Here is an 18,581-nt window from a genome sequence, read left to right as displayed (position 1 = left end):
TTCTGTAAGCAATATTCTAAAATATTTCATTTACATGGGCGGAAGGGAGTGCCATTAATAAGGCATGCGCAGGTTAATTATAAAAGTTTTTTAAAAAGCTTGATACCGATACGTAAAGAATCGGAGCTCCGTATTTATCATCATGGCCGGAATATTTACCCCCACCAATCAAGTGCGACTGACCAACGTTGCTATTGTAAGAATGAAGAAGGCCGGTAAACGATTCGAAATCGCTTGTTACAAGAACAAGGTGGTTTCGTGGAGAAATAAAACGTAAGTACACGTGACTGTTGTTACGTCATAGCTCTAACTTAAGATGTATATCTATACAGCGAGAAAGACGTTGATGAAGTGCTGCAAACTGCGACAGTTTTTGTCAATGTGTCTAAGGGTCAAGTGGCCAAGAAAGAAGATCTGGTAGCTGCTTTTGGTACTGATGATCAAACTGAGATATGTTTACAGGTTAGTTGTGGGTGGGGGCTTGCTAGGGGTGTGGCTGTATCCTCATCAGTACAGATATTGGCTAAAGGAGAGCTGCAGGTATCAGAACGAGAACGACAGGCACAACTTGAGACAATGTTTCGTGACATAGCAACAATCGTTGCTGCAAAATGTGTCAACCCGGATACAAGACGCCCCTATACTGTTGGAGTAATAGAGCGAGCAATGAAAGATGCCCACTTTTCTGTTAAACTGCACAAAAACTCTAAACAACAGGTACGGCGTGTGTGTGTGATGGTAACCTGTTATTTGTGATGGTATCAAAGATATACTAAAATGCAAGCATTACCATATTTTTATTAATTTACTTTTGGAACATGGAGGCAAAAATGAGGGAACTTACATATTCAGTAGATTGACTTGGACACCTTGGTATCATGATGTCCATATCAGGCATGGGGCCAAGTTCATACTGTTACTCATCACTGTGTGTGCTTCCATGGTAGTTATAAAGTCTTTCCTACAACTTTAGGCTCTAGAGGTGATGAGACAGCTAAAGGATCACATGCCGATAGAACGAGCTAAGATGAAGCTGAAGGTGACTGCCCCAGCTAGAGACACCAAGAAGGTGATGGAGAAGATGAAACAGCTGAACTGTCAAATTGAGGAAGAGTCACATGACCCTGATCTTATTTTGGTAAGTATCTTATACAGCGAAATATCTCTAAAAAGCCCTTCAAATAAAGGACACCATACCCTCTTTATAAAGGACAATTTCTGTGGTCCCTATGTTCTACCAATACAATTTTACCTTTGAAAAAACATCTTTTAATCCAAAGTGCCTATTCACTGTATTAACCCTTGTTAAAGTCTAATGCATTTTTTATTAACTGGCGTGTTGGGCCTTATACGTTTGTTGAGTGTAAGTACTGGTATGTGTTATGTGACAGGTAGTACCGGTTGAACTGGTATGTGTTATGTGACAGGTAGTACTGGTTGAACTGGTATGTGTTATGTGACAGGTAGTACTGGTTGAACTGGTATGTGTTATGTGACAGGTAGTACTGGTTGATCCAGGAACGTTTCGTGAATTAGATGAAGTGGTGAGAGCAGAGACTAAGGGAAAGGGTTCAGTGGAGGTGGTCAGTGTACGAGAAGTGTTGGAGGGAGATGAACTGTTAACCTGATGCAATGAAAATTGTTAATCAAATTGTATACTAATCATCATTACAATTTACAGTGTTATACCATTATAAGCAACAGAAGAATTATATTATCATCATACACATCTAAGTTTTAACAGAGCATTTATACTATTTCAGTGGAACACCAGATATCCAGCTGTTACTTGACTGAACACAAAGAATATAATAAATTGTTCAGATAAATACTCTAGATATTTTTGTTAATGGCTCTTATGTATATTTGTAGGATTAAGAGTGGAGGGAAGGGTCGTGCATGTACTACTCGTGCACCCCTTTCATCTGCATACATTTGCAACTAATTCACAACACTAAACATTGTGTTCAACCAAAGTAACTCTGTTAATACCCTAATAGAACAGTCATCCGGTGCAATTATGTACCAGATGTTTCCCATTCACAAAATTATTCAGGAGGTTAAATGTGCCCTAGCATATGTATGCTAGCTTTTATACTGAGCGGTGTATGTGGCTATCCTTTGGATGCTGGACTGTAACTATGCACTTTAGGGATGATCATGCTGTATAACTACTCATGGAAATCACCACTCTCACTTATCCTTATCTTCATCTTTAGTACTATTTAGATATTTGTACACAAAACCAAAATTTAAAGGGATTTCTCCTGATGGACTTTTAAACACACCAGATGGTCCTCAGAGATTGTTGGATAATTGCTGTGTATTACAGTGGAACCTGTCTTAGCAACCACCTCTCAAAGCTAAATTTAGATTCTCTCAAGTCAAGAAATTATCCATATCTGATTCTGATATAATACAATTGTGTACTATATATATACACAAATGGTTAGTGACTACGTTTCGTTGCACACCTCTTCTGTTTTAACTGGTACAATTCTTTACACATAGCACACCCCAGTGGCTCAGGTGGACAATGTTTTTCCTGAAACTTGCGAGTAATTTCAATATCAAAGTTGAAAAATGATCGATATAGGTCATCATCCCGGTCAACTTTCTTGATGTATTCTGCTAGCTCTTTAGGTCCGGCAAACTTTGTAGCATCTATAAAAGTGTTAGCGCCTGGTGCCTGGTCATACACATCTTTAGTTCCATAATAGATAGGGACAGTCTGTGACATGTAACCATGCCAGATCTTCTCTGAAACATAGTCAACGATTACTGTGGACTCGAATGTCAGTAAGAATTTGTACTTGTATCTTAATATTGTCTCTTGTTTCTTCGGTTTGTACAAGTCTGTGCCTCTATGCCGTGACACCCCATCTTCAGTATTATGCAGACACTTTCCAAAGGAATTGATATGAATGTATTTCATCAGTTCTTTTAAATACCTCAATCTCCATTCAATGCAGTCGGTCACAAACATGGCAATCCCATGCCTTCCTTTTGGTGGTGGAAGGTGCAATGCATCTAGCACAGGCTGTTGTATATCTGGCCAGCACATGAAGGGGAAAGGGATCGTACTTTCTAGTGTGTAGCTGACCCTTATGTCAGACAATTTAATATTTTGAGGTCCACAACACTCACGTTTTTCTGGTCCACGGTTATAGCGAATTGTTAGTTGGTCAGAATAAGCAGGCGACATACAGTATGAGAAGCATTCTCGTATATACAAAACATCGGCAGTACGGAAATAGTTCACATCAGCGGTGAAGTTACAATATACCCTCTGACCATTGGTAAGACGACAATCTTTTGCCTCTTCATTATGAGCAAAATACTGTCTAATAAGATTTCTTTCCATGATACTGAAGATTGTAAGATTAGTGCTGTTATTTGAGCAAAGAAGTTTACGTGGTATAGTCGTAGCTCTGTGACAAGACTCATATCCCTGGTATTGCAAATTCTTCTTTCGCCGTTTTGTCAATTGAGTGGCATCCTTTTCATTTACAGTCAAGTCATCATCTTCATTATGAAATAATGTGTTAAAATCTCTATTCCATTCACAAATAAGTATAATCACTCCAATCACACCAAGTACTGCTATGTACTTTCTTGACAGGTAATTCATAATGGTTAGGAAGAAGCAATTGCAGTTTCAACACCTCATCGGATTGTAAGGGCTAGCCTGCAAATCAACACCAACTATTAAAGTATTGTTTACTATAGGGAGTTAACTGCAGAAAGGCTCGTGTTCTTTGCCATTGCATCAATATCTGACACGTCACAAAACACTTTATCTACATATGAATAGTTTGTACGTACCAGATCATCCGTCCTTCACTCTTGAGTCAATGTGTACCACAGGATAAGTACAGCACACGCGTGCTAATATGACTGCTCAGTTAAACAATAATAATAATGACCTCATTGATAGAACAAAGCACCAAGCGGCGCCCGCCTATTCGTTTAAACAGACTATTATCTGTGCAGGTTATAAGTTGTGTACGAAAAAGAGCGTCAAAGCCCCAAATTTTTACGCACGAATACTGATGATCTATTGACAAAAACAAAGCTTGCCCCAAGTATTAGCGCTATTGTTCTAATTAAATAACACCATCGTGGATCATGTGCTGCGGTAAATAAAATGGATGACAGTGTACGAACGTGACGGAAGCTGCTGTTGATCTGGACAATAATCTATACCGGCGGTGCTCATACAGTTCTTATACACTAGCGGCAGTTATATAACATAGATAAATCATAGATTTACTGAGTAGCCTAGTTTATGCCTCGGTTGATCGTAACGCCCCACTTGTAATTCGCGATTATTCAGCATAAAATAGTTAGCGGATAAAGACACAGAAATATGAAGATCGCTGTGGTATGTTCCAGTAACAATAACAGGAGTATGGAAGCACATTATTTATTGAGGTGATTTTTAAATGGAAATATTCTATTAAGGGATGAATTGTGTGCCCTTCCAGTAAGAAGGGTTTTCAGGTGAAATCATTCGGTACTGGGTCGGTGATAAAGTTGCCCGGTCTGTCTGTGGATCAGCCGAATGTGTACCAATTCGGGACCTCATACGAGCAGATGTACCAAGACCTTCTAGAGAAGGAGCCCAATTAGTATCCCTCAATTTTTACGCTCTATAATAAACGGGTGATGTGTAGTGGGAGTGTTTTGGCCCACTGTTACTTGTTGAACACATCTATGTTGGGTAAGTGTAAGTATGCATCTGTACACACTACTTTGATGTGCTTTCTCTCTTGTGTAGGTTTTTGGTTGGTGGTGGTAGAGAAGGTTTAGAACATTATAGAAGCACGGTTTGTATTACAATGTTAAGAAATAATTGATTATGCCCCCAGTTTGTGTTAAGCGCGCCATAAATGTATTAGCGTACCTTTGTACGCGCTTGTAATCACGATTGTGTGATGTGCAGGCGCATGCATGTGGTGAGCTAATACAGTTGTTTCAAGGGGAGTGTGAAGTAGAATATGTGACAGTTTTCCTTAACTAGCAACCTAGCTACACACAGAATGGCATACTCAGGATGCTGGATAGAAATCGGAGGATGAAAGAAAAACCCGAAAAATTCCAGGACAGTCCGGACGTATTTGATCTGATCATTACCGTAGAAGAACGAATTTATGATAGCGTTGTAGAAGGTGAGAAATAGACTCCGTAAAATATGCCGTGTCTACCGTCTCGCATTGTAGATTTTCAAAGTAGAGCTGTTTCGTCATCAATTCCTGCTCACGTGATTAACATTGAGATCAAAGACAATCACGAAGATGCCACATTAGGCGCCTTCTTGATTTATGAACTATGTCAAATGGTATGGGTGTTTGTTTTTGACACAAATCAGAAATGATGAATTATTAATTTGTATAGCTACGAGAGTCAAGTGACGTTGAAAATGACATTGAAGACGTCATACAGGAATTTGAGTACAAGCATACAAGAACTATACTACACACACCAGTTTTTTATTGACAACTTCACTATTCATTGTTTGTAAATAAAAATTCAACACTGCAATTTCCTTTATTGTATAAATGTATACAGTATCTTATTTATTAAAAGATTTATTGTATTCTAACATCTTTTTTCCATGACTTATAGTAATCCAGGAAGTTCTTACTGTCACTACTACCCTGTGGGTGTAACAACTAAATAGTTGTCTCTAAAGGTTGGCTGACCTTTCTTGAACAGACAACAGCCACATCACTCAGTGTCGACATGATATTCTCATTGGGACGACATCTCATGAATTTCATTTTCTGAATAAGCAACAGATACACATCAATTGTACATTTTATTGCGGGTGTAATACGTCCAGTAAACAGAACATGAAATGGAAAGTGGTTGCCTAAACTTAACACTTTACTATCTACTAAATGGTCCGATGCAATGGCTTAGATAGCAAGGTGTACAGAAGTTTGCTATGTGTGATGTCTTCAACATCAAAGGCCTAACAAGTAGTAAATCAGTCTTACTAGTTCCTTATAATAAAAGATATGTAACAAAAAGCAGTTGTTTAACTGCCTGAACAAGTGTCCAAAATGAGGTTTCCTCTTTCCTGCACAAGAATTAGTGAAACCTGTTAATGTGGATACTTGAGAAATGACACCTTCTGGATACTTGGTAGTGATTCCAAAGTATTTCTTAGCACATAAATTGATTTGAAAGATCAGGACACCTGTTATAGTTGGGACACTTTTGATATCAAAATAGTCAAGAGAGCTCAGTTCGAGGTCACAAAACAGATGTTCCTTGATTTTTTTTTGATTGGTTCTGAAATGTGTGTAATACACAGCAATCACTGTACATGCAAATATGAGCTACACCTTCATAAGTTGCAGAAGACTGTCATAATTTTGACTCTTAGCTAATACTGTGATTAGTGTCTCCCATACTACATCACTTGGAGTGTGACCGTTTTCTCTGATAATGGAGAGGAGTTTGAGCACCTGTGTACCATTGCGACAACTACCAGCCATAGTCTGGTAGGTATAGACATTGGGAGTGAGGCCACTTGTGTCTATCAGCTTCAACAACTCCTAAACCATATACAGTAATACACTATAATTAGAAAACACAATATCATCTGCATAAAAGCAATGTTGGCATAACTACCACTAGTACTTGTATACGCTATTAATTGCCACACATCTGTCTGTCTGCCATATTACTGCATAGATCCAACTTTAGGGGAGAGTTTATTGCCCACAGAATTTTGTCTTTAAAATTGTGTGTTTATTGGGATTCATTTATGGAGGATCGTAGGACACCAGTGTTTTGTAATACATTCCTCAAATACAGTACACACTACACTACACATACAACATTTATATACCATAGATTTCTGGAATCCTTCTGCTGCCATCAAACGATTCACAAAACTGACGTCAACGCTGACTTGATGTTTTTCAACAAGTGGTAAGATGTACTTGTAAGTATTGCGTGACACTAAAGAGGTCAAGAAATGGAATGTCTTAATATCAGGCTTAACTGAGTCCTTCTCCATTGCTTTCAAAATATTCTCAACACCAGCCAACGACACCCTTCTTATACCATCTTTACTGACGTACAGTCTCAACACAAAATACTCAGTAAATTCCAACACAATATAACCTTGGAAGTACCTCTGTCTGCTGAACTCATCACTATCATCACTTCTGTCAAGTTCAGCTATCCAAGATTCAGGATAACTACAGTCTCTTAAGCACTGTATTAACATGTTGTAACAGTGAACATCAGGTGGAAGTTCTGATGCTCTTAACTCATTCCAGACATCCATAGCCAACTCCATACCATTGTCATTGGTTTTGATCATTGATGCCATGAGAAGTGAAGAGTATGTGTGCAAATCTGGTGGAGTATAGGTAGACATCATTGACTCGTAGACTTCAAAAGCCCTCACTGGTTCTACACACATCACAAGGGCCTTGATCATGGCATTACAAGTGACTGTGTTGGGGATGATCTCTCGTCGCTCCATCTCTGCTGTGATTTTATCAAATATATCTAGTGATGTGGGACCAGCCACTCCACAGCCATTAAACAAGCTAGTATAAGTGTACTCATCAGGTAATAAGGAACGTTTCTTTAACTGAAGCAGGACAATAGCAAAAACTCAAAACACTGCTACAGCAGGATTACATGCAACATACAGTGGAAACTCCAACAAATACTTGGAAACTTGATGGGAACGTTTGTATAGGCAATTGGATACATTAATAATATAGAGTCAGTCCTGCTGGTTAAGCCTAGTCGTTAGTATGGAGGGAAATCCTATGGTGTTCTTCAAGTATTATTCCACTGTATATTGCCTTAATACCAGTTTACCTCATTGAACAATTTAAATGCTTTTTTGATGTCTCCTGTCCTGGTATGTTCAGATATCAACATGTTGTAGGCTAACAAACTGATGTTCACCTTTCTGTCCTTCATCAATTGTAGTGTCTCCATAGCCTTTGCTACCTAGTGAAGTATATTATATCATACTCTGTGTGCTGTGTACTATATAGTGGAACTGTTCTACTATGGATGTCCTGAAAGTCTTAATGGATTGGCTGAAATGTGCTACTTGTTCATGGTCCTATTTTTTGCTAGCGTATACTTTTTAGCACACACCCTGAAACCAGTTGAGACGCTAGACCTTCTACATGGTCATGGCGTCAAGGTGTATATAGATGGTGGAATTCTCAACTACATGTACAGATCCTGTTGTTTAATAGTGTCTTTTTGCAGGGCTTGTACATAACCATACTTAAAAGAATACAATCAAATCATTGTAGATTTTATTCAGTGACTTGGTGCCACCTCACAAGACACTTTTATGCAGCAATAAGTACAGTGTAGCAGAATGCCTAGCTTGTGATGTAGTAAGTGATAAGAGTACCTGCATACTTAAGACCGGCTGTTACCAGCTGTCTACTTTAGTGGAACTACTGAGAAATATGTTCAGTTTAATTACTAATAAGTGAATGCTCTATTAGAGTATTTTAAATCCAGGGTATCACATTTAACAATTGACAGAGACATCTTCAACATGTGCACAAACTACAGGTATACGCCAGGTAATATAAAGGTTATCAATAATTCTTTTAGGGCCTCTATTTCAGGTCACACATTAATGGAGCAAATTGCACATGCGTGGAATAGTGCTTGCATTGTGTGCCATTGTTAGTAAAATGGTGGGATCTTGTAGGTGTTCATGTGCTTCCTGGCCTCATAAAGGCAATTTTATCACAGTGCAAATATATTACAGTATAAAGTATGTACCTAAATGATTGGCAGGAAAATTCCAAATATAATTAGGGCCATTTTTACTGGGGAACCGAACTTTCAGTCAAACTCCGAGAATGATTGCTCTATTTGAGTAGTGAGTGTTCTATTAGAATAGTTAAAATTCTTAATTGTCAAATAATTGTCACACAATGTTTGATTTATGGATTTTTCAGTTATCTGAACATGTTAGGTATATGAATAACTGAGTGTACTTCCCATTGCCACTTGAGGTAGCCACACCAAAGTTTAACTCACTGTTTCATGACAGAGAAAAGCACTGAATGATCAAGGTCCACATGTTTAAATAACACATTGACTGTGCTCATAAATTAGTGGGTTGGAGCCTCTCTACTTAAATTTCACAGAGTGTATAATCCTGCACCTTTTAAGTTGGAGATTATAATAAAACAGTCAAGTAGTAGTGAGTGTGTCACTTCCCAAAAGCATTTTTTTTTTACTACATCTAGGGATGGAATTACTGATGGCCTAGGAGCTTGACAATGATGTGAGACAGGTTGCCTGGTGGATGTTACTCTATGGATCCATTCCCATGGACCTAAGGCCCCACTACTACATCATATACCCACAACACAGCAAACAATAATACACCTATATATCAATATTACTCTGGGAATAATATGGGGTTTAGTGCACATTTGATGTGGAACGATACCCCAACAGTGGGGCATTTGATCATGAAGTAGTTGTTTTGCAGGGCATGCGAGTGAAATTTGCAATTAATATAGCTATGGCTACATCTCTGTATGAGCATATTTGATTGCTGTAGTGTGTGTCATTATTGTTGCACGTATTACTGTATTCAAACAATGCCCCTACATTAGCCCAGATACATAAGTGGAATTTGATTGCAAATAATGCTTCTTGAAAATTGATAGTAATGAAATCCGCTATGCAAAACAATGTAGTCCAAACTCACATTCTTAGCCTTCACCAAGTACTTCAGTCTCTTTTCATAGATCTTTCCTCCGTAGACCTTCCACTGCTTGAATGTAAGTGGCGTACTAGCAGTAATCCTATTTGATAAGGTGTCATCATCGTTATCACTGTCACTACCAGTCGAGCTACCAGCTTCTGGTTTGGATGCTCGCTTGGATTTCTCCTTCGTTAGAGCACTGCCAGCTTCAGGCTTGAATGCCCGTTTGGGTGTAACCTTCTTTGTAGCGTATGTCTCCGTATGACGCACTAAACACGTTCTGTACAGTAAACCTCTACCAAATGCCAAACGGGTAATCATGCTTGCAATTACTTCTATTTAATACACATCGAAGCGCGTTAAATGGATAAAGTTTAGATGCAACAGAGAGTATGGGTAAAGTTAAGAAGACACGCGATTCGTCATCGTTAGGGAGGTCACTGATTAAAGACAAGAGTAAAAGAAATAAGAGTACGCCAAATGAGGACGGATGGGTGAGTTTGCTATAGATGAAATAAGAACACCTGTAATACATCTTAACATTTACTCAAGCTGCACACAAGCGAGTTAGCTGATGGGTACGAGTGGGGTAGACTAAACTTGCAGTCAGTTACTGAGGAGAGTGATCTGAACGAGTTCCTCAGTACAGCAAAGTTGGCTGGAACGGAATTCACTGCAGGTGATCATGAGGACTTGAATGCGAGCATGAAACTGTATTTTTGTTTGTTCACTGTAGAGAAGTTGAACATCACTTTTGTGACAGATGAGCACAACTCTGGTCTACCATCTGCTGCAGAGAGTGAAGCCATTAGAGTAGCCCAAGAAGAGCACAAGCAATATCTCAGTGTGCCACGAAGGTGAGTGCTTACCATCATGCTCAGTGTTACTATGTACCAGTTGTAAGGTAGTCAAGAGGCTATATTTAACTTTTATAGTTTGTGTGTGTGTGTGTGTGTGTGTGTGTGTGTGTGTGTGTGTGTGTGTGTGTGTGTGTGTGTGTGTGTGTGTGTGTGTGTGTGTGTGTGTGTGTGTTGTCATAAGTATAATAGCTTATTCAGTGTTATTAATCCTTGTGTTTCATTAGGCCAGAATGGGATAGCAACACTACACCAGATCAACTGGCCATAAAAGAGCTGGATGGCTTCTTGGCTTGGCGAAGGAACTTAGCAAAGTAAGTCATCAGTGCTGCTAGCTTATATCATGGTCCTGCATGTTCTTCACTACCATGATAGGTTACAAGAAAATGAAAAACTGATATTGACACCATTTGAAAGGAATTTGGACTTTTGGAGACAGCTGTGGAGAGTAATAGAAAGAAGGTATCATGTATACACTAGTTATTGCATGTACACATTGTCCAGTACACCTATTTTAGTTAGTAGTGATTGTATACCCTTAGTGACTGTTCTATTAGAGTGTTTTACTGTTTTTGTATATGGTGCTGCTCATCCATGCCAATTTACTTGTCTTATAGTTATCTCATAATATCTTATAGCAGTAGTTATAGTGTAATGTTGTGGCTAACTTATTATACACATGCTTTCCATCACCATAGTGATGTGGTGGTTCAGATAGTCGACTCTCGTAACCCGTTACTGTTCAGGTGTGAAGATCTGGTGAGGTGATGTTTTGATTCTGGTAGTTAATTGTGTTGTGTCTTATATAGGAGAATTATGTCAAAGAAGTGTGCTCCATGAAGACTAACTTATTACTACTGAGTAAGGCTGACTTGCTCACATCTAGCCAGAGGTGTGATATATTAAATATTTCAAGCACACACACACACACAACACACACACACACACACACACACACACACACACACATACACACACACACACACACACACACATACACACACACACACACACACACACACACACACACACACACATGCTGAATGTTATACATGCCCCGTATCATACAGCATTGCTGTGTATGTATGATTCTTGGACACTCAAGGATGGTCAGTACACTAATGCCTACAAATTTTGTGCTCAACTAAATTGTGCCGGTAATTACCCTCCATGAAATCAATAAAATGTATGCTGTAGGATTGTACTTGTATTTGTCTCATTGATCAGTAAAAATTTATGCTTAGTTGAAAGCTGTGGTTTGTTCAACTTAACTTAGACATTTTCTTATGCATACCCATCATGTAGATTAGTACTTCTGTGTCTAAATCACTGTTTACTTGCCTCTTATCAATATCAACTCCTAATTTTGTTGTTTGTTTTAAAGGGAGATCTGGGCTGAATATTTTGAAAAGGAAGGTGTGAATTATGCTTTCTGGTCGGCCCATTTGGAAGCAGCAAAGTTTGAAGAACTGTCAAAGACAGATACTGAGTTAGATGACAAACTAGACCAGAGCAGCGAGGAAAAAAAAGAAGATGAAGAAATGGAGTTGTTGCCTCAAGCAGTGGCCAGGGGTTTCCAGTTGGAAGATGAATGTGTAAACATGGTGACTGATGAAGAAGTGCCTCAGGGCACCGACAAGAGACAACATGACAACACAACAAAACAACATGATGATGCAACATTACCACACAATGATGCAGCAATACAAGAGAATGATGATGTACCACTGGATGGTAAGCCTGTTAAAGGTGATGATGATACTGCTTGCTCAGATGAGGAACACATCAGTACAGTGGATGATACAGCAGCCATTGCTACTCCTGACCTCCCAACTGAACATGAAACAACTCAAACATCTCCTAACTCTGAAACTGTTCCTACCGAAGATGCTAGAACAGTAACCGCTGGTCAGTTGGAAGGATATTCTTCTGCTGATAGTGAAAGCTCTGGTGATGAAGTTGTACCACAGGTCACTGAAACAGTTGTTACATCGTCAAATATAGAGTTACCAGCTAGTGTTAATCCAAAGGCTAAACTACTTACTGGAGATGAATTATTGGACTTGTTTAAGTCACTTTGTTCCAAGAAGATTAAGAAAAAACCTGATGAACCTGTTGTTGTTGTTGGCATGGTGGGCTACCCCAATGTGGGGAAGAGCTCCACGATTAATACTCTCATCCATGGTAAGAAGGTGCCTGTGTCTGCCACACCAGGAAGAACCAAACATTTTCAGGTAATATACAGGTCTGTTAGATTTATCATATCCACCTGTTTAGGTATGCTGTATCCTTTTGGGGAACTTGTTATCCTACAGTAGACCTGTTGGAACTATATATTACTGCATATGAATTTTTTTTTGTCTCCACAGACACTTTATGCTGATGATGATGTCCTACTGTGTGATTGTCCTGGACTGGTGTTTCCATCATTTGTCTCCACAAAGGCTGAGATGGTTTGCTCTGGAATTTTGCCAATTGATCAGATGAGAGACCACGTGGGACCAGTCACTCTTGTATCCTTCACCACAAGTAGTGATCTAGTCTCCATGCATGTTGTAGTCCTTCACTACAGTATAGGTATGTCGTCGGGTTCCAAGGCCTGTTTTAGAGGCCACTTATGGACTGTTACTCCCAAGACCTAAAGAAGGAGAGGATGAGAGGAGACCAGTCTATGCTTTAGAGTTGTTAAATGCTTATGGATGTATGTTAGAATTGCTATAGCTGTATGTGTAGGAAACTTTCTAATAGAACACTCATCAATAGTAGTCAAACTCCCTAATAGAACAGTCACCCATTTTGTGGTACAATTTAAGGAAGACAAAATTCAAAAAACAGTCACCAATTTTCCACTGTTCAAAATTATGAAAATCAAGATAAAAGAATATTTTTGCTTTTAAATCATAATGTAGTCTCAGTGTACTGTACATGTTTATTTCAATGTTCTTTCAACTTCGTTACAGATGTTCGTGGGTTCATGACTTCTCATGGTCAGCCAGATTGCTCGAGGGCCTCAAGACACATACTCAAAGACTACGTCATGGTTAGCTGTGACATCATTACTTGTATAAAATTATGTTTTGCCTTAGGGCAAGCTCTTGTATTGCTTCCCTCCACCTGATTTCAGCCAACCAGATTTGTTCAATTCTCACCTGTCAATAGCTACCAACACAACCACCAGTTCCACTACTGCTACCTATGATCCATCTCAAGACTTCCACCTGCCATCTATGACCAAAGTCAGTATTGCATAAATTAAAAACTATCCAATGGCTCTGTACTAAATCCTTTGTGCTTGAAACTTTTGTCATGCAGTTTATACCTTGAAGAGTTTGTCCCACCAATACAATAACAGTTAATACCATAAGCAGTAATGTACCCATGGTCCCACGAAAATATTTAGTCACTATTAGGGTTACTATTAGGACCACACGATACACCTTATAGATGCACAAAGTGTCTAGGTACTTTAAATAACAGTATGTATGGTCAGACTTCTAAAAAGATCACTAGCAATTTATCCCCACTGGTGTGTGTTCTTTTTTAGGTTACCGGCAGCAGTGTGCAACAAATGAGAAATCCTGACTCAGCCTTTCTTTATCAGGTAAAGCATTTAAACTAGACTGTTGGGTCACTTGACTTGTAAAAGTACCTGCATTAGGCCTGCATCAAATATTCTAGCATAATAAAAAGTATATAATATAGGCTGGAGTGTTATGCCAGCATAATGCTAGCATATTAGGTGGATATTTCAAACTATGGAGCTTAATTCCATGAAAAGATTAATACTCCCTAATAGAGCAGTCAGTGGAACTCCAAACTGCAACAGAGCACTCAAATGCATTGTACATAGCTCCTTATATCGATACTCTCTAATAGAACAGTCACTTTGTAGTGAAATACTCCAATAGAGCATTCACTGATTAAAATGTTCCAATATAATAGTCAAGGGGGTGTCACTCCAAATAGGCACTGTACTATGATCTGCAACTGCAATCAAAGCCGGTCAAGATCAATTTGAGTTGACTTTCGCCAAAAATTTGTGTTGTCCATTGACCTGGGGTTTCATTTATTTCTTTTCACTCTATTTTAGTGCACTACTTGTGCAGCTTTGATCCTGCTGGGAAAACATTGTCCATTGTGTAAAATTGACCCTGTTTGTGGATCCATTGCTTTGACCATGGTCACAGATTGTAGTACAGTAGTTATTGGAGTGACACGCCCTTGAAATGTTGCTAACCTAGGAGCATAATAATGGGAACATTGAAGTGCATAATAGGTGAAAAGTTTAGGAAAAACTCCTGAAAGCATTTGGACAAAATTTTGAGCATATTTGACTCAGGTCATGTGCTACTACAATACCACATGGGGTCTTACAAATATTTGTTGCTTGCAGGAACAAGTCAACATGCACAGTAAAGGACGCAAAATGGGAGCCCACGTAGCTGGGCCAGTTAGTCACCATGGTGATGATGACACATCTGAGGGACAAGACATCAACTGGGAGCAAACCAGTACAACAAGTTATGCAAGTAGTAGTGGACAGGGTAAACCATGGAAGAAACATTTCAACAAGAACAGAAAACAAAAAATCAAACATCAAGTGATGAAGAAAATGATTGAAAATTGAATTATTTTGTGTGTGCATAGCTTGGATACAATTTACACAGCAGTTTCATATATTCTTTTACGTCGTGACATTTTTGCAGACACCAAACGAGGGTGTCTTTTAGGGTCCTTAGTTTCTAATGCAGCTGCTAATCCTTCTTGACTTCTCTTTCTAGCTATTTCAGCTAGTGCCTATTTGTTTAGAACTTAACCTAAATCACACAACACAGATTTACTGCTCACTTTAAAAGTCCTTGGTTCATGGATAGCTAATTCAGATAGAACTTTTCTGTTAAGCTGAATGTGAGCCTGAATGGAGAGAAGATTGTATGTAGTATGTCAGATAACAGATTCTTACCATCACTAAACTGCGAATGAAAGTGTTGTAGGGTAGTTTGTGTTCTTGTACAGCATATGTAATCCTCTGTATCCATAGCTACAGGAACAGGAATGCAGTCACACAGATGCCTAACCCAAGTTAATGGCATGCCCATTTTCGCGAAAATAAAATTGAAAACACTCGCGAAATTTATACTATCAAAATTTTCTCGAAAATTTTTGACTTTACCAGACTATTTCACTTACTGATCTCAGAAACCTTTTCTTCAGTTTACGACCAATATATGCATACTGCATCGCCTTGTGTGCCGCCCTCACTGCGAGGCTGTAGCAATTCTTACGCCTACCCCTAAACCCCTGGAAATATCTTGCTAAAGCAGAGTGCAAAATATTTATATGGTACCTTCGTCATGGCAAACACCTTTGCCTTCTTCCGTAATCTAGTTCGTTGAGCTAGACGAGCCCTCACCATTGTGAAAAATTCAGTAATTCTATATCGTGCGCAACACGACTCACGTGGAAGACGTCATGCCTCGCTATCTGTTGCTACTGTACTCGTGTGTGTTATTAAACTGTGCTTTGGGTTTGTATGAGGACGAGGCTGGGATATTTGACTGGTAAATGTTGTATGTGTTCTGTAGTGGGACTTGGTTTTAACCGTTGACCCTATGGCACCCGAATGTTAGCCGCACCTATCCCACCACAGGAGGCAGCAGTACGTGGGCAGAGTGAAGCATGTCTACTTTGACCAGTCATCACAGAGTGGGAAGAGGATAATAGTGGCAACTGAAGATGCTGCACTGGCTGTAATCAACACCAGAACTGGTGGAATAAGTGAGCACACACACACACACAGAGTTTCTGTCCATACGGTATATCATTATCATTGTTTATCATTACCTACTTCTGCCTAGTGTGGAGACGTGTGTTTGAAGATCCGATAGATCACCTGCTACATCACAAGTCAGGTATGTGGAATGTGTGCTTGCGTGGAGCGGCTGGAGCCATACAATTCATATTTTACATATTTTTGTAGTCCTCATCAGTGTGTCCAGTGGAGGGACGTTGCTCCGATCATGGGACATCTCCTCGGGGTACTTGCTATGGGAGGCTGCTGTGTTGAGCTCACATGATCCCAGCTTACAAGTGGACAATGGGTGGGGCTTAGGAGAAGTCAAGGTCATATTAGCTAGAGGTATGAGGCTGAGTGTAATACATGGTTCATTTTGTACTATATGTAGCTTTTATTACTGTCATAAAGACAGTCTGTAGCAAACTTATTTGCACTGAAGTCACTACTTTGTAACTCAGCACTTTGTACCTCCATATAATAACTAGAGGGCAAATTTTTCATGCAAGGTTTTATTCTCAAGCTTGAGTTCAATGTTTAATGTACAGGCTGTACCGATTGGTTTATTTTCTTTCTAAGCTATTGACGTGTTCAAACCACAAAAGTTTTGGACTTCACGTATTTTGTCAACATTGCCAGCTTATAACTATATTATAATGTTAAGCATTTGTTTCTCTTCTCTTTAAAGATGCTATGATTGTGTTGGCTAATGGCGAACTGACGGCTGTGAGTGTCAAGAATGGTAACAAGCTGTGGAACGTCTCTGTTGATACAAAGTGAGTCAAGGCCATTGAATATGAGATAATGTACTGTTTTATAGACTCATCCATCGTGGAGTTCACCTGTTTAGAGATGAAGTGTTAGTTTTTAGTGTACAGGGCCAGTCCACGTTAGTTTTGTCCAAACACTCTGTTGATAATGGAGAGCTGGGGAGCACTGTGAGTTACATATGAGTAGCGTGTGGGTTAGAAAAGTAAATTTAAAATGTTCAAGTGCTTTTTTATCCAACCCTATCACTACCTCACTTCCTTAGCACTCCACAGAAGTCTTTTGTATAAAACAAAACAATGTCATAGTCAAATTATTATATTGATTTAAAGATACATGACAACTTGAGTGGACTATGTTATCGTTGGTTGTTATAGGAAGAGTTGGTTGCTGGGTCATGGCTTAGTGAGGAATGCCTGCTACTTCACTCAGTACTAGTGTGTTTGGACAAGCTGGCCAGTCAGTTAAGATCTGTAGGTCTGGAAGAAGAGCTTGCCAAGTTTAGTAGTTTCTCCTTTGAAGTAAGTGAAACTCACAGTGTGTACATGCACCTATGACATGTGCTTAGGTAATATATTTTCTAAAATGGCATCACATGTTACGAATTGTACTCTTGCATAGTTATGTTTCATTGAGCTGTTTTCAATGAAGTAGTTATTCACTAATTGTCATATACGTACTTGCTACATCTATCGGTTGTCTTAGAAGGACTCAACTGTATTTGTGGCTTACTGTAATTCTGTAAAGTTTGTGAACATTTTAAAATAGCAGGCTTAATATGTATACTGAATCTGTTGAAAATCTTTCTACTGAAATGTTTTTTTTCTTTCGGTCCTCACAGGACAAGTGAAAATATTTCTTTATGGTATACCTTATATGTTATGGTGTGGGCATTATCTGTTTTCTATTTGTATAGTCCCTGCAGTTAGGAAGTGACTACCACTTGAGGCCACTGGCTAATAATTTGGAGGGACGAAATGAGTTTCTGTTAATCGGTACACATTCGCAGTACTTGATAAATGCCACCCAAAAATCAGCTGGAGTGGTGCAGGAGTATCCTTCTGGCCTCCTCATGGCTGGCACACTGGATTCAGAACTGTTAACAGTTGTTGTGCAGCCTAAAGATAAGGAGGTACTGTTGTAATCATATTATTGTTTATTTAAGTACAATAAAATAGAGACTTCACAAATTCACCTGCACTGTTTGTAAGGATGGGTACCTTTAGTATCAGTGTAAAAAATAGCAGCAATATTTCATCTCAACCAGCATGTCTGTTATGAAATTGTACTCTCATTTGCCTGAACTCCAATGTTAGATCCCTGTGAGACCTGTAAACTGTGTTGGTGAGATTATTCTAACTCTTCTCTTTAGTCACAGAGAAACTTTATAAAGTTGATCTATACACATTGGCTGACCTCTACAGCAATT

At 39.0% G+C, this 18,581-nt stretch overlaps 7 protein-coding genes and 1 long non-coding RNA gene across 9 annotated transcripts in view; 5 read left to right on the top strand and 3 right to left on the bottom strand.

Annotated features, from left to right (window-relative positions):
- Positions 1-74: 74 nt before the first annotated feature.
- LOC136242599 (ribosome maturation protein SBDS-like) lies at positions 75-1,727 on the top strand. The gene is made up of 5 exons (XM_066034040.1): positions 75-273; positions 333-462; positions 517-717; positions 974-1,138; positions 1,500-1,727. The coding sequence occupies exons 1-5, from the start codon at positions 143-145 to the stop codon at positions 1,626-1,628; spliced, it is 756 nt and encodes a 251-aa protein (XP_065890112.1). The 5' UTR covers positions 75-142; the 3' UTR covers positions 1,629-1,727.
- A 657-nt stretch (positions 1,728-2,384) lies between these two features.
- LOC136242596 (glycoprotein 3-alpha-L-fucosyltransferase A-like) lies at positions 2,385-3,917 on the bottom strand. Its single transcript, XM_066034039.1, has 2 exons — positions 3,826-3,917; positions 2,385-3,688 (listed from the first exon to the last, which is right to left on the bottom strand). The coding sequence occupies exon 2, from the start codon at positions 3,629-3,631 to the stop codon at positions 2,450-2,452; it is 1,182 nt and encodes a 393-aa protein (XP_065890111.1). The 5' UTR covers positions 3,632-3,688; positions 3,826-3,917; the 3' UTR covers positions 2,385-2,449.
- A 181-nt stretch (positions 3,918-4,098) lies between these two features.
- Positions 4,099-5,605, top strand: LOC136242589 (RNA polymerase II subunit A C-terminal domain phosphatase SSU72-like). The gene is made up of 5 exons (XM_066034028.1): positions 4,099-4,434; positions 4,488-4,631; positions 5,032-5,171; positions 5,223-5,341; positions 5,398-5,605. The coding sequence occupies exons 1-5, from the start codon at positions 4,370-4,372 to the stop codon at positions 5,497-5,499; spliced, it is 570 nt and encodes a 189-aa protein (XP_065890100.1). The 5' UTR covers positions 4,099-4,369; the 3' UTR covers positions 5,500-5,605.
- Positions 4,639-4,870, top strand: LOC136242592 (uncharacterized). Its single transcript, XR_010694581.1, has 2 exons — positions 4,639-4,723; positions 4,781-4,870. It is a non-coding gene; the product is annotated as an uncharacterized lncRNA (long non-coding RNA).
- Positions 5,504-10,087, bottom strand: LOC136242588 (pentatricopeptide repeat-containing protein 1, mitochondrial-like). Of its 2 annotated transcripts, none has more exons than XM_066034027.1 (6): positions 9,737-10,087; positions 7,855-7,989; positions 6,863-7,618; positions 6,354-6,566; positions 5,706-5,786; positions 5,504-5,660 (listed from the first exon to the last, which is right to left on the bottom strand). In XM_066034027.1, exons 1-6 carry the CDS (start codon positions 10,052-10,054, stop codon positions 5,592-5,594), a joined length of 1,572 nt encoding a protein of 523 aa, XP_065890099.1. In that variant the 5' UTR covers positions 10,055-10,087; the 3' UTR covers positions 5,504-5,591. The 2 variants fall into 2 exon arrangements, 1 of the variants encoding a protein (XP_065890099.1); XR_010694579.1 differs by having other exon boundaries at positions 5,643-5,660; positions 6,107-6,566.
- On the top strand, positions 10,072-15,277 carry LOC136242587 (large subunit GTPase 1 homolog). Its single transcript, XM_066034026.1, has 14 exons — positions 10,072-10,227; positions 10,286-10,412; positions 10,470-10,590; positions 10,818-10,904; positions 10,966-11,052; positions 11,289-11,349; positions 11,400-11,482; positions 11,975-12,824; positions 12,960-13,103; positions 13,168-13,291; positions 13,551-13,630; positions 13,677-13,826; positions 14,135-14,191; positions 14,984-15,277. The coding sequence occupies exons 1-14, from the start codon at positions 10,126-10,128 to the stop codon at positions 15,215-15,217; spliced, it is 2,307 nt and encodes a 768-aa protein (XP_065890098.1). The 5' UTR covers positions 10,072-10,125; the 3' UTR covers positions 15,218-15,277.
- Positions 15,187-16,085, bottom strand: LOC136242590 (large ribosomal subunit protein bL20-like). Its single transcript, XM_066034029.1, has 5 exons — positions 15,938-16,085; positions 15,781-15,891; positions 15,554-15,631; positions 15,439-15,504; positions 15,187-15,387 (listed from the first exon to the last, which is right to left on the bottom strand). Exons 1-5 carry the CDS (start codon positions 16,004-16,006, stop codon positions 15,250-15,252), a joined length of 462 nt encoding a protein of 153 aa, XP_065890101.1. The 5' UTR covers positions 16,007-16,085; the 3' UTR covers positions 15,187-15,249.
- LOC136242585 (ER membrane protein complex subunit 1-like) overlaps positions 16,011-18,581 on the top strand; it is an 18,385-nt gene continuing 15,814 nt past the window's right edge. The window contains exons 1-8 of the mRNA XM_066034025.1: positions 16,011-16,151; positions 16,241-16,368; positions 16,449-16,502; positions 16,571-16,729; positions 17,073-17,160; positions 17,205-17,322; positions 17,530-17,673; positions 18,069-18,284. Coding sequence (XP_065890097.1) covers positions 16,063-16,151; positions 16,241-16,368; positions 16,449-16,502; positions 16,571-16,729; positions 17,073-17,160; positions 17,205-17,322; positions 17,530-17,673; positions 18,069-18,284 — 996 coding nt within the window. The 5' untranslated portion in view covers positions 16,011-16,062. The remainder of the gene's footprint in view (positions 16,152-16,240; positions 16,369-16,448; positions 16,503-16,570; positions 16,730-17,072; positions 17,161-17,204; positions 17,323-17,529; positions 17,674-18,068; positions 18,285-18,581) is intronic.

Source organism: Dysidea avara, chromosome 13, assembly GCF_963678975.1.
Source record: "Dysidea avara chromosome 13, odDysAvar1.4, whole genome shotgun sequence".
In the NCBI taxonomy this organism is placed as follows: Eukaryota; Metazoa; Porifera; class Demospongiae; order Dictyoceratida; family Dysideidae; genus Dysidea; species Dysidea avara.
This window is presented reverse-complemented; position numbering and strand designations above follow the sequence as displayed.